At 34.3% G+C, this 13,981-nt stretch overlaps 1 protein-coding gene across 1 annotated transcript; it reads right to left on the bottom strand.

The window, feature by feature from the left end:
• Positions 1-1,929: 1,929 nt before the first annotated feature.
• LOC134845078 (uncharacterized protein C2orf50-like) lies at positions 1,930-13,461 on the bottom strand (the record flags this gene model as incomplete). Its single annotated transcript, XM_063861924.1, is given in 5 exon segments — positions 1,930-2,065; positions 5,365-5,395; positions 7,457-7,556; positions 12,605-12,742; positions 13,263-13,461. Coding segments are annotated over 5 exon segments (418 nt in total), but the record flags the coding sequence as incomplete, so codon positions are not given.
• Between the last annotated feature and the right edge of the window lie 520 nt (positions 13,462-13,981).

Here is a 13,981-nt window from a genome sequence, read left to right as displayed (position 1 = left end):
GGGTCCGTATACTTTTTCAATGATCAATTTTAGACTGAAGGGAAAGTTTCCGAAAAAAGCTGTTATTCAAAAAGTCAAAATTTGTCTTAAGAAAAACCAGCCCTGGCACAAGTTTTCTGTCACCTTCTTCAAAAATTGAAACAATGCATTTTCTTACGTAGTGACACCTGTAATTGATCAAAATTGGCCTGGAAAGAAAAAATTTTTGCCCGTTTGTACAGAAACCAAGTTTTTTATATCTCCAATTCTGTTCCTTGATAGTTATCACTGTAAAATCTTTAGAATCATGATTCATTTGTAAAATTTTATGATAATTTGTAAAGCTGAAACTATTCATAGTTTCAAGCAGAGACGCCCGCATTTAAGAAAGGTGAAAACAAATCGATTATGATGGATTTTCGTGGTCTATAATGTTGTAAACATAATCGGTTCCCATGTTACGTTCAGACAACAAAATTGGACTAAAAATTGATTTATATCCATTTTTTTCACCAGAACATAATTCATTATAATTCATTTTGAATCCATTATAATGATTTTATAACAAGCAGGAAATCATATTAAAATTGATTTTTTTCCCCTTTATTTTTGTTTCGCGCGTCGTGCAAAATTTTGCAAGAATTTCAGCATTTATCAAGTGAGTGATGCGAAAACTTTGCGAAGCGAGTGTACGGCCTGGCCTAATCCATTTCAAAACCTAAACTCAAATTGCAAAAAGATTCCGTTGAGCTCTCCCCCCCCCCCCCCCAACTTTTGTCCCTTTGCACCCCTTCAATCCCCCTAACGTTTGCCCCTTTGCTCCCCCCTTCACTGACCCCCCCGCCTGAACACCCCCCCACCTGAACACCACCCGCCTGCTCAAGCCCCACCCCACCTGACCACACATACCCTCCCCCCCACCTGAACCCACATACCCCCCCTCCACCTAAATCCACATACCCCCCTCCCACCTGAGCCCATCCCCCATCTGAACCCATTCCCCCCACCTGAACCCACTACCCCACCTGAACAACCCCCACCTGAACCCACCCCCCACCTGAACACGTTACGTTGGGGGGGGGGGTTTGTTGTAAATGGGCAAACGCTAGGGGGAGGGTGTCATGTTCAGTAATATAAAAAAGTAACAAAAATATCAAAGTTAGGTTGAAAAAAATCATCGATTAAAATTTAGTTTCATTGTCAGTGTCCACAAAAGTGAAAATAAATCGATTATAATGGATGAAAAAAGGATTTTGTTGCCTCGAAAAACATTAATATTATAATCGATTTTTAATTAATTATAATCGATTTGTTTTCACTTTCGTGGACACTGACAAGGAAACTCAATTATAATCGATTTTTATTCATGAAACTGCAATGCGGGAGAACTTAGAGAAGAACTTTCCACCAGATTTAGCTTAGAAAGCAGTTGCACTTTCTCACTTATAACCTCGCAAGAACCATTCTATACTAGATCTATTGAGACTAGGAAATATAAGAGTAAGATTAGGATCGGTATTAGACTAAGAAGTTCCCCGAATCTATCCGGCCAAAAATTAGATGGAATAATTTCGGATAGGGTACACCGTCTGTTCGTCACGATATGAGAAGGCCACCCCGGACCTAAACTCAGTACAAAACCGAAAAATTGGTTTGAATTTTTTCTTGAAAGGCCGATATCGTGCTAAATGGTTATAAATCATCCAGCTTAGATCCTTGTTGTATATTTATGGTCGTTGGTGTTGCGTCAAAAATTACATCATACTCCAACTCTGGGTGATCGGAACAAGAATGAAGTAGATACTGACGTTTAAATGAAATTGCCAATAAATATAAATTCCAATTTTCAACCCTGTTATTAAACCTGGCCGGGCCAAATAGCGATATACGATAATTGTTAAAAACAAAAAGGGCAACTTGAGAGACAGTTAGGACACAAAAAAGTCCTACCGATGTCTGTGTTAAGTCTGCTCCCGAACTCGCGAGCCCTGGTGTTTGGCTGCGTCCTGGAAAAAGGCGTGGAAATGTCCCGATTGTTAAATGCTGTCTGAGGTCTCCTATTCTCGGAGCCAGGCCCCTCTCGCATCTGAAGAAAAAACAAAGAACTGAGCAGAATAGTCTTAAAAGTTATTCCAAGTTTGTGTAAATGTTACTTCATTGCAATTAATTTTAAAATAAGTTTTTATTAATTCAGCTCTGAAAACGCCCAGGGAAAGATTTGGATTCTCTCTAGGTGAGTTCGGTTCTTCAAAAATATTTCAAAAATGACTCTTCTTCTTGTTGGGTCGATTTTACATCCTATTATTACATTTTAACCTACCCCTCATTAATTTTCTCCTAACCAGAAAAATCAAGAACTAAAAAGATTTGAAATCTTTTAATATTTTTCTAATTTAACAGAATAATTGCAACTTTTTGTGCTACTTATATAAAAAACGACCCGGCTTGTTTTATTCAGAAAAGTGTCGACCTTACGATTATTTGTTTTTTAAATGGAGTTTAGATATTCAGATTTATCGGAACTTGGATACTTCGCCTCTGACTTTTTTGTTACATAATGGGGATTGTTTAAATAATGAGTTTGAAGTTTGAGCTAAAAATGCAAGTTTGTTTCTATTAACGAATATTTTTTGCGGTTATTTGAACTACTTTAAATAGTTTTAAAGCAATCTAATTATTCCAGATAATTCGTTACTAAATAGAATAATTATGAAACTATGAGAGACTATGGTTCTCTTTTTTAAACCAATTTTCTGCTTTTTTCTTCTGTTTTTTTTTACAAACCCACAAAAATTCTAAGGGGTATATTGAAAGTATCAAACTAAATAAGTTTCATGTGTCTTTCGGATTCTATAAAAAATTGAAGGAAAAGGTCAATATCGAGAAAAACTGGTCTGTTTTTTTTTATTTCAGACAAAATTAGGCCGAAGCTCACCGGAATCAGAATAAAAACTATGCTCGCATTAATTTTTCGACTACTATTTCAAAGTTCTATAAGATAATTAATACCATTATTTTTTGCTTTTCCCTGCCAATTTCGTTTTCTTTTTTCAAAAGTTACACAAAGAAGACCTTGGACAAAAAACTATTTTAAAAAGTTCGGAAAAAATTACAACTAGATTTCTTGATTTCTGATTTTTCTGTCAATCAGTGTTGCCGGCATCATGGTTTTGATCAATATGAGTACTATCGTTGGATTTCAATAGTTTTCTTTAATGATTGTTCGAGTCTTATTTCTTATTAAATTCGTTGTAAAGTTTTTTTTTTGCTTTTTTCGAAAACTTTTGTTCTAGTAACCATTTTGATTTTTGTAGCCTTTACTTTTGTTTCTAAATACACACATTTTACGAACAAAAACAGTATTCCAATTGTAAAATTTTACCACAGTTAGGCAACAAAAAGAAAGAAAGAAAAAGATTTGCAAAAGACATATTAACCTAAAAGCAATTTTTATAAACTTTGAAAAGGAAAATGAAAAACTTATAGAAAAAATTGTTTTAACGTTAAACAAATTATGATGCTTATAATGGTTTTACTTATACAATTGATTATTTTTATCTTCATGATTGTAATCGTTATTAGTTTTATGATCATTAGCATGAATTGTTATCAAAATTGTTATGAAAAAAAAAATAAAAAAAGTTTCTACGTTCTAAAAGTTAGTCCGATTTTTTCCGTTGTTGATACTAAATTTTAAGCTAGACAATCAAACTGATCCGTTAATTTGATAACACTTTATTTTAGCAAGGTACATTTTTCTAGAATTATTTCACTGAATTCAGTATCTTTTGGGATAATTTATTCAACCCTTGTGGCGCCATCATTCAGTACCATGTGCAGTGGTTTCGGTTTTCTTTTTACTTATTAAGATTGATATTTTTGATTGCGATTTGTTCGGACTTTCGTAACGAAAGTGACGGATTATTTGTGCTCAGCATGGTTTTTTTTCTGAAGACAAATTTCGACTTTTTAACTAAGAATTTTTGACAGAAACTTTTTATATCAGCCAAAAAGTATTAGTGTCCTGAGCTTTAATTTGAAAAAATATTTCAGCAAATTCTATCACTGTGGACTTTATATGGCGTGTGGGGATGATTTAGAAAAAACGCAAAATTTTGTAATTTTTTTTCTTTTTTTTTCTCGAAAAATTCATCATTTTAAAAAAAACACTGCTTTATAGACCTTAAGAGACAGTCGGAATATTCAGTGCCTTGTCCTGATACGAGCAGTCTTGTTTCAATTTTAACGACAAGGGAAAAAGAAACAATGATGATCATAATCATAATTATTTTTGCCCATTGATCTGCAGGACGCACCCAAAAATCCGACTTTGCTCATTAGCCGATTGTTGTGCAAGTAACCCAGAATGTTCCGACCCAATTGATTTCGGACAAAAGTTAAAACTATTTTTTTCAGTTTTAGCAAAGTTCATTGTCTAAAATTAATGTTTTTTTTTCAGGAAAAAAAATTGATATAAGTGAAAAGATTTGTAAAAACCAGTAAATTAAAAACTTGGTAAATATAGCGTTAAAACTCAAATGGGAAGTTGAAATGGGAGGTAGTCATACTACCAAATATCGTCAAACATATTCTGAAAATCAAAAACTGTCAGACAAGCTTTTCTTGACTTTAAGCCGGTTTTTTGAGATAAATTAAATACAAGATCCGCCCCTGCCTGCGCTGCTAGTTATCGGTCGGAACAGTCTGTGCTTCTTGTACAGCAATCAGGCACCTAGAATCTAATTTGAACAAAAAAATTATTGCTGCGAAACAGATGAGATAACATATGGGGTCTTTTTGATCGACTTGAAAAAAAGCGACAGTAATCCTTAATTTACTCAATCACGGACTTAATATAATCGTTCACAGATTTTTTAAAGGTATTGTTAAGAAAACATCTCGGTTGCAAGGTCTGCAAAATTCTTCTTCCCTTGCTCTTTCTTTAGGTTGCAATTCAAAACTTGGTTGTCCTTCAAGGGTCGAGGCAACAGAAAACTATCATAAAAATTAAATGTCAAGAAGACGTTTTAGTTTATTATTTTTTTTTCAGTGGGCAACAAAACAAAGAATGAACTTTAAACACATATCAGACGAATGGTTCCCAACACTTGATTGATTGCAAAATTGATTGCCAAAGGTTGAGGAAGGGAAGAAGAGCAAAATGAAAGGATGTTTGAGGCTAATTTGTTTTTAAAGGTAATTTTTTTTCTCTTTTTCCTGCTAAAAAGTCGTAGGCGCCAATCAAGCGAGTTGAAGTCAGTTAAATCTGATTAAATTTTTCTTGAATTGTAGAGCTGAAATCCCAACGCTAATTTCCTGCTGGGGGCGTTCTCAAAATTAAATTTTACCTGTTTTCATTCTTGGAACAAAAGGTTAGAAATTTACCTTCTCAACCAGAAATCCCCAATTGTTTTTCCTAAAACACAAAAAACATGTGTCTCATGATGTCTTATCCAAACAGTTGAAACCGACATTGATAATCGGCAATCAGCTCCATGACTCCATCGAATAGAATAAGTCAACTATAATACATCAACTGGGAATAGGTGGCAATTTGTGCGTGGATCTGTGTCTGTGCTGTTTACAGAGATGTTCGAAGCCTTGGGATATAAAATTTGAAAAGACCAGACGAGGGCTATTTTAATGCGCGAAGGAGCGAAGCACGAAAAGTTTCGCACATTTGACTTTTTAACTATCCCAAGCATGACAATTTTTATTGCCTTTTTTGTTCAAAACTATTCAGAATGAATTCTTCTTTTAGGCAAAAATTTCGCACATTTGGTCCCTCGCGCATGAGGGGTTCATCAGAACCAGACATCGTGTACAGAAAAAAAGCTAAAATAATATTCCGGGAAAAACTGTTTGAAACAAAACCAGTCTTCTTCAAATTTTGAAGTTCATCAGAGACTTGAAAAAGTGAACCATCTTTGTTCGAAATCGATCACAAATTGTTTCAAAAACAAAAAAAGATGAAAAGTAGTGAGAAAACAGAATTTTTTTTCCACTTAATAAACAAATTCAAACAAGGATAGCCGGTCACTGTGCTAGTGGCACAGAATGTTCCGACTATAGTGTTAAGAAATGCAACAAAGTTTTTCTCATTATTATATTTGTTTTTTTTAGCAGGTGTAATAAAAGGAGCTGAACAAAAACTGGAAATTAGATAAAAAAAGATGAAAAGTATTGAGAAAACAGAATTTTTTTTCCACTTAATAAACAAATTCAAACAAGGATAGCCGGTCATTGTGCAAGTGGCACAGAATATTCCGACCATAGTGTTAGAAAATGCAACAAAGTTTTTCTCATTATTATATTTGTTTTTTTAGCAGGTGTAATAAAAGGAGCTGAACAAAAACTGGAAATTAGATATATTTGACGGTCACATTTAAATAACCAAATTGAAAAAATAATTTTTTTCAGAAAAGTTTATTGAAAAAAGAAATAATTATATATTTTCAATTTTGCAGTTTTTTGAAACTTTGAAAGTTTTGATGCCAAAACGGCGCTAAAATACTCAAAGAAAACAAACTAACGTTACTCAAGTAAGCAAAGTTTTAAGGTTTTAAATTAAGCTATGTAAGCTTTTAAGCAGTTAAAATAAGACTGCTCGCTCGCTTTAATCGCTCGAAGTAAGAGGCACAGAACAGACCATGGGACCAAGTAACACAGAATTTTCCGACCATGGTCTTTAGAAAACTACGGTTTAGAAAGTTTTTTTTTCCAAGTAAGTGTAGTTTTTTTTCTGCTTGGTGTAATAAAAAGGTTCGGCGTAGAAAAAAATAATTATTTCAGACAGTCGTAGTAATAAGCAAATTGGACAAAATTTTTTGAAAAAAATGACTAGAATTTTTTTTTTAAAGTTTGAAATTTTTGAAATTTTTGGTTCCGAAAATGAAGCTAAAAAAAACTCCGAAAATCAGTTTTATATACATAGAATTAAGTTTTAAAGTCTTCAGTTAGGCATAATTGGCTTGCTTTTTTCGCTCGAATTAAGACCAAAAATCCGAATTTTCAAATCGGTTTTTCTCGACACTGGGATTTTTTTTGGAATTTATTCAGTATCGTTCGAGTAACGAATGAAAGAGCTTTAGTACGATCAAAATTTGTGGTACCTGATTTTGCGTGGAAAAAAAAGAAAGAAAAAAAATATATATCACACCCCAATACAACGTTCCTCCCCATTTTTCAAATGGTCGGGACAACAATTAGCACCAGCAGCAGACTAAAAAGCCAGCATGCTCCCTCCCATCGCCGCACTTTCGATAGCTTTTCCCTGCTCTTTTTGAGCATCACAAAAAATTCTGCTAATTCGGGCCATTCTACAGTTATCGGATACCTAGATTTGATAAAAGCCTGAATTATTGGCCGATTTAAAAAATAATCAGGTTTTGCCAAATCTTATATTATGCCGTGTAACCTAACTAACACAAAAACATGTAGTAATTTTTTGAAACTCGTATGTCACGGGATGACTTACCATTTGCTTTCGCACCATTTCTCCCTTTCCACGCTGCCCTTCCAGATGTCGTCGTCCACACGCTCGTCAATCCCGGTCCGGGACTCCGCAAAAATAGTCCCTGGAAAATCAAATTCAGTTGACGAGGTGGATTTCAAGCCCAGAGTGCATTTTAGAGCTATCAGGGGTGGTAATAAAAACGCAGACGACGGCAGTCAGAGCTCGGCCTCGTTTGGGGCACAACACGACAAATTGTGATCATAAGCACTTAACATGTTTTTTTTATTAAACATAGCAGCATGATATCAATTACGAACTGGTCATTAGTCTGTGTATCACAAATTTTGTGACGTTTAGCAAAAATGAAAGTGTTCGATTGCCGTTAAAAAAGCTGCTAAATATTTCGACGCTCATCGATTCGACACTTCTCTCCTCAGAGATTCGACGTTCATCTACTAAGACTGAAAATTTTCTAGAGGCGCCTTGGGTGCCAATATTTACTAATTTTGAAGAGTAGCGCGCTCCAAAAAACGCGATTTTTTTAATCAAAATTTTCCAAAAAAAGCCCAAAACGGCATTTTTGACTTTTTTTTAATATGGTCTTTGTAGTATTCCTTCTGGAAGCACTTGGAAAATCAATTTGGTGAGCCTAAAAAAAGGTCGAAAAAATTTTCAATTTTTTTTTTAAATCCGCCCTCCCCCTTTTCGAAAAAATCCTAGATCCGCCAATCTTGGAACGCAAACATATGTCTGGATCAGGGACTAATCTAGAATTTTATCAAAAAAAGGCTGTTTTACGAATGAAAACGAACATTCTGCTAACCTTTTTGTTAGATCGGCCAAATACTTTTTGGGCTTTCTCGAAACATCTAGGATCCTATTTTGAAATTATGCTGTTTCAGGAACACTTGCAAAAACAGCTGCAAACTGCTCTAATTAGTTCTCTAATAAGTTCAGATTTTCTCTAATATTTTTTGAAATTTTTGTCGTCATTTTTTAGGCCGGGCAAATTGATTTTCAGAGCTATCCTAAATCATGTTAAAGACACACTATTTTGACCAAAGTTTCAAAAATTGTTTTTTTTTTTCACCTAGCGCAAGGTCTAAGCCCTGAAAGGGGAGGGGTGTTCAAGCATCCCCCACACCTACACGCGCCACTGTCTTTCATTTAAAAATCTTTAATTTTGTAAACTTAATTAAAAAGTGTCGATGAAAAACGTCTCTGCTTGAAACATCGCAATTTGAGTGCACACAACTGACCATCTAGTTGTTCAAACAAATGAACACATCTAAATGAAATGAAGCTATAAAAAAGAATGATTTTTGCTTTAACTAATGCAAAAATGCACAAAATGAGCTCAAATTATATCTGGAAGTTGCCTACTTCTCCAACGTTACTTTCGACTGCCGATACAAACCAAGATCAAACCGTAAAATACAACAGAGTAACCTATCCCACACTGAACTTTCATTATAATAATCAATTATATCGCATTTCCGTTGCCAGTATGTATCAAATTACCAAAAAAAAAACAGATTATAATCCATTCAAGACGATTACATTACAACGATAATAATTTTTGGGACAACAACACCTTTTTAATCAATTATAATCGATTATGATTGATTATTTTTTTTTTGCAAATTTTGATTTTTTTTGGTTGAAATAAATTTCAAACTTAATTGATGAAACAACAACATTTTTGTTCCGACTTTCGATACGAAAGTGACGGAATATTTGTGCTCGGGGTGGGTTTTTTTTTTCTTCAGACAAATTTCGACTTTTTAACTAGCCATTTTTGACGGAATTTTTTTATATCATTCGAAAGCTATTGTTGTCCTGAGCTCAAATTTGAAATAATATTCCACCTGTGATTATTTTTCGTAAAGTTATGAGGGTTTAAAGATTGCCATTTTGGCCATTTTGACCAATTTGGGACAATTAACGCGCGATATAATTCGCGCTATTAACGCGTAAGCGGAGATTTAATCCGTCTTATAAATCGTTCCAAATTGGTTGAACGAAGCTTATTTGCCATAATTGATGTGTTACAAGGAACGAAATCTCTCTTTTTGTTCTTTATATGGCGTGTGGGGGGATGATTTTCATAAAAATTTTCAAATTTTGGAAATTTTTTTTTTTTCATTTTTGTTTTATTTCATTAAATTTTTTTATGTTATTACTGCTGCTCCATAAAACTTAAAAGGCAGTCGGAACATTCAGGGCTTCGCCCTGATACGAGCAGTCTTGTTATTATTTCTGGATGATTAATTTTTCATTAGTTTATTACAAAAATCAAAAAGTTTTGAACCAAATGAATGAATAAACTTTGCTGGTCTTTGAACATTTTTGCCCCCACGTTTACCCGTTGACCCCCTGCCCCTCCCGCCGGCCATATTCCACCCTCTCCATCTCACTTATTCCCTGTGTGGTAAGAAGTTTATTCCTTTTTTTGGATCATTATGCGTGTAACCCCTGTGCATTTTTTATGTGTGTACCACATCAAAAAACAACACCCCCTCACTCCGAACAGAGGGTTGGTGGGAGAGGTGGCTTGAACAAAGGATTTTGGGCCAGGGGGGTTGGGAGATTTGAATAGGGGGTTGGGGGCTAAGGAAAATGATAACGTGAGTGGATGCACGTACGGGCGGATGTGGAACTATATGACAATTTTTGGGGAAAGGGGTGGGGGTGGAGGGTATACACGGTGATAAACGCGTTTGTACGTTTTCGGCGAAGAACAAGTTCTGGTTTTGCAAAAACGCTGCAAACAGTAGAGTTGAAGGGTGGCATCTAGGTGTAACCGCTTTGTTTCAAGGCAGCCATCCTTCAATACATACGTTTCTCGAAAAAATTCAACTGGATTCCTACAATCAAAAGTTCAACATTTTGAAGGCATCCAGCGGCACTATCAACTTATCCCGGAAGAAGTACCGTGATCTGAATGAAAAAGTTCAACAGATAACAAGTTCATACACAGACTCTAACTTATTGTCTTATATCCGTTCACTTGCTCATTTAACCTATTAAATTTTGTTATAGTTTTTGCCTAATTGTTCCTAAATTTAAAATTGTTTGATCAACTTTTTTATAGACGTCTCCTTGCACCCTCCCGGAGAACGCCGAAACGCAATACTACGACTCGCATTCGAAAATGCTGTCTCTAGCAATTTGATCCCAGAGCAATTGCTCTTATTTACGGGAGGCTAGGTTGGGGGTAGGGGCCTGACGGCCCTTTGAGTATTGCGCCTAGCGAAAAAAAGTTGATCAAAATTGAGAATTGATATTTTTTATCAAATAGAATGGCAAGTGATTCGTAATGAAAATGATTTGAAAGCTTTAGAATTTTGAAAAAACTCAATTTCAATTTTGTACCGACTTGAATTGTCTGGAAAATCAGGCCATATTTAGCAAAGTTGGTTTTGATTAATTGGAAATCCTTTTCAAGTTCAATTATAGTCTAAGCTGTTTTGAAGTTTGAGTTTCATTTTAAAGGCCAAGTGATTAGCAAGGTCATTTATGTTCGAAATTTGTGCAGCAAAAATTTTGCCGTTTCTTTGATTTTAACCGACGCTTTGTTTTTGCTTTGATCGATTAACCGCTTTATTTTCAATTCTCAGGTTCTTTGTTATTTTATTATGGTATCTTATGTCGTGGGCGATTTTAGAACGAGGTATCTTTTGGAATGGTATCTTATTGACTGGGATCTTCTCGTTTGGGATCTTAAGGTAAGGGATCTTTTGTCATGTAACCACTATTTCATATCTACAAAAATAATCAATTTTCATCGATGTTAGGAGTAAAAACAATCGGTTTTTTCAAAATCTAAAAAAGATTACCATAGATTTTTGATATTGAAAATGATCGGTTTGAATACACTAAAAATCCATTTTTGTAGTTAGATTGATCATGAAACCTCGATTGTAAGGGTTAATTTTTTTGATAGAATTTTTTCCATAATTTTTTCCATAATTTTTTCCATTCAAATCGAATTTTTTCCATAAAACTTTAGTGAGGGGTTGCAGGACTTTGTAGCAACAACGCAATTATCCGTGTATGAAACCTTTCGTGCAAAAATGTTTTGCTGATTTTTTGTTTTTTCTTCATGAGAAATCTGGGCATCGGGTTTCGGACATCAGGCCATGGATTTCAAAAAAGGGATTTCAAATCGGAACGTTTTTTAAAAAGTCACGTTCTTGGAATAGGCTGAGTTTTATTTTGATTGATATCTCATTTAATATCGCATCAGCAAAATTAAATTTGCAATCAATTGTTAGCAATTTTTCAATTTCTAAATCCAATTTTTTCTAAAAAATTGATTTTACGTAACTCAAACGGACGCTGAAACTGATAATGATAGAAATTTATATTTCATGCAGCTCACAATAACTAACGAAATTGTCTAGAAATCAACTCTGAGCCCGTACCTAGTAAATATTCTAGTTCAGATCTGAAATAATCTATTTCAGATTTAAATTTCAGATCTGAAATAGGTTGTGAAATGTTAAAATAGCGCTTAGATACTCTAAGAAAGGGTTATTTCAGATCTAATTTCACATCTGAAATTTATTTTTTCTTGGCTTTTTAGATCTAAAAAATCTATTTCAGATCTAATTACAGATTTGAAATTTAGTTTTTCTTGGTTATTTCAGATGCGAAAAGTCAATGATTCTGACAATTTTTGCTATTTTGAATACTTTTGTGTCTTATATCTGCTAGCTACTAGCAGGTACTAAGCAAAGTCTTAAATGGGAGACTGCCGAAATATGTTTCCCCAAACATGAGATAAACATTGGAAACGCAAAAGTGGCGCATGAAAATCAAAAATTTGGTAGGTCTTCTAACAGCTTTTAAAAACCATCTAACACAATTGATCAGAAAAAAAAATATTTTTTTTGGTGTACAAAATTATTATGAAATCTGTATAACACCAATCATTTTGTCTAAAAAAAGGATAGTATTTTATTCAAAACATTTTGATTTGAAAATCGTGCTTTTTGAAAAACGTACAAAAAATCAACCTCAAAAGCCTCACTTAACTTTTTGTATTCAAGAAAAAGCTCTCTCAGTTTTGTTTTTGCTGTAAGATTTTTGCATATTACTGACTTTACGATTACTTTCCAGGTCCGACTTCAGCAGTCAAAATCAATATATATACTGTGCACTTACCAAGGGCAGCAGCTGCAGGTGATTCTGTGATTTGCTGAGCTTGTTCCTTGGGAATGCATCGCATGTGTCTGTCGCTCACCGCACTCATCGGCCGAGGGGGAGGCAGTCGGTCCAATTTACTACTCCGAGGACGACGTCCTATCACAACAATACGCCCAGAGGGATTTAAATTTCGCCAGGGAAAATCAATGATCTTATTTGCAAAAAATAGATCTTGACAATGATTTGGTAAATCAAAGACAAAGAGATGATGCCCAAAAAAAAACAAAAAAATGCTTTTCTAGCAATGTTTGAATATTCAAAAAAGTCAGTGTTTTTCTCATTCTAAAATTTTTCAGTTTTTTGTGATAACAGCAATTTGCATGATCCAAGTTTTGTTCTTTCGTTTTTTCCCCTAAATTGCAATGCAAATTGTGTTTTGGCGTTTTTGTGTAGGCTAAACTTAACTTTTTTGATCAAAAAATAATAAAACAATGGTTGAAGAAAAATTCGAAAGCCAGTTTTTGCAAAATTACCGTGAAAACTCTTTTTGTTTAAAATATGTATTCCTCAAATTGAGATTTTGTGTTCTATGATTCGGAAAAAAAACTATTCGCAAAACAAGTTTTCTTTAATTTTGGTTTCTTACATCCAAACTAGCGAAACTGAAATTCCATGCCTATGATGCTCATTTTTGACGTGCCACGGTAATTTATTACGATAACGACTTATGAACACTCCAAAACTAAAGATTAACAATTCGATTGATTACTATTGCGATTAAAACGAACTAAAAACACAGCTGCGTTTTTCACCGATGCTGATTAAGTCTTGTATGCAAAAGAAACGCACTGGACTTTATTTTGGCAGTGAAAAGGTTGCTAAAAAATTTATCACAATAATAAAATGAAAGCATTTTGACGTGTGAGTTTTAAATCAAAGTTGATTACATTGTTATAAATTTTTAATGCGATTATTTTTCTGTGAGACAGAAATTGAAAGAATTAAAGAAATTAAAGAAATAAAGAATTAAAGAATTAAAGAATTAACTGCGACATGAGTGTCTTTACTGAAGACAAATGGGGAGGTGCGGGTGTTAAAGGAATTTTCGAAAGTTTCCTCAAGTTTATCTCTTTTGGTGTGGTATGCCCAGGCCGAGGCTTGCGACTTAAGAAAATAACGGCGCTACCTATATTGGCTTTTTCAGACCGGCGCAACTTTATAGTGTGAATTCCAGACGATCCAGACCGAAAATTGGTAATTCAAAACCAGCAAATAAAAATATCCACCGCAACCGGCGCAACCCAAAAATCAATTTCAAAAAATTGCGCGACCAGCGCGATTGAAAAATTTAAAATCCAGAACAGCGCAACTGTGGCAATGCAAAACACCCAAGCA

This window comes from Symsagittifera roscoffensis, chromosome 4 (genome assembly GCF_963678635.1).
Source record: "Symsagittifera roscoffensis chromosome 4, txSymRosc1.1, whole genome shotgun sequence".
In the NCBI taxonomy this organism is placed as follows: domain Eukaryota; kingdom Metazoa; phylum Xenacoelomorpha; order Acoela; family Convolutidae; genus Symsagittifera; species Symsagittifera roscoffensis.
Note: the sequence above shows the minus strand (reverse complement) of the source record. Positions and strands in the feature narration are given on the sequence as shown.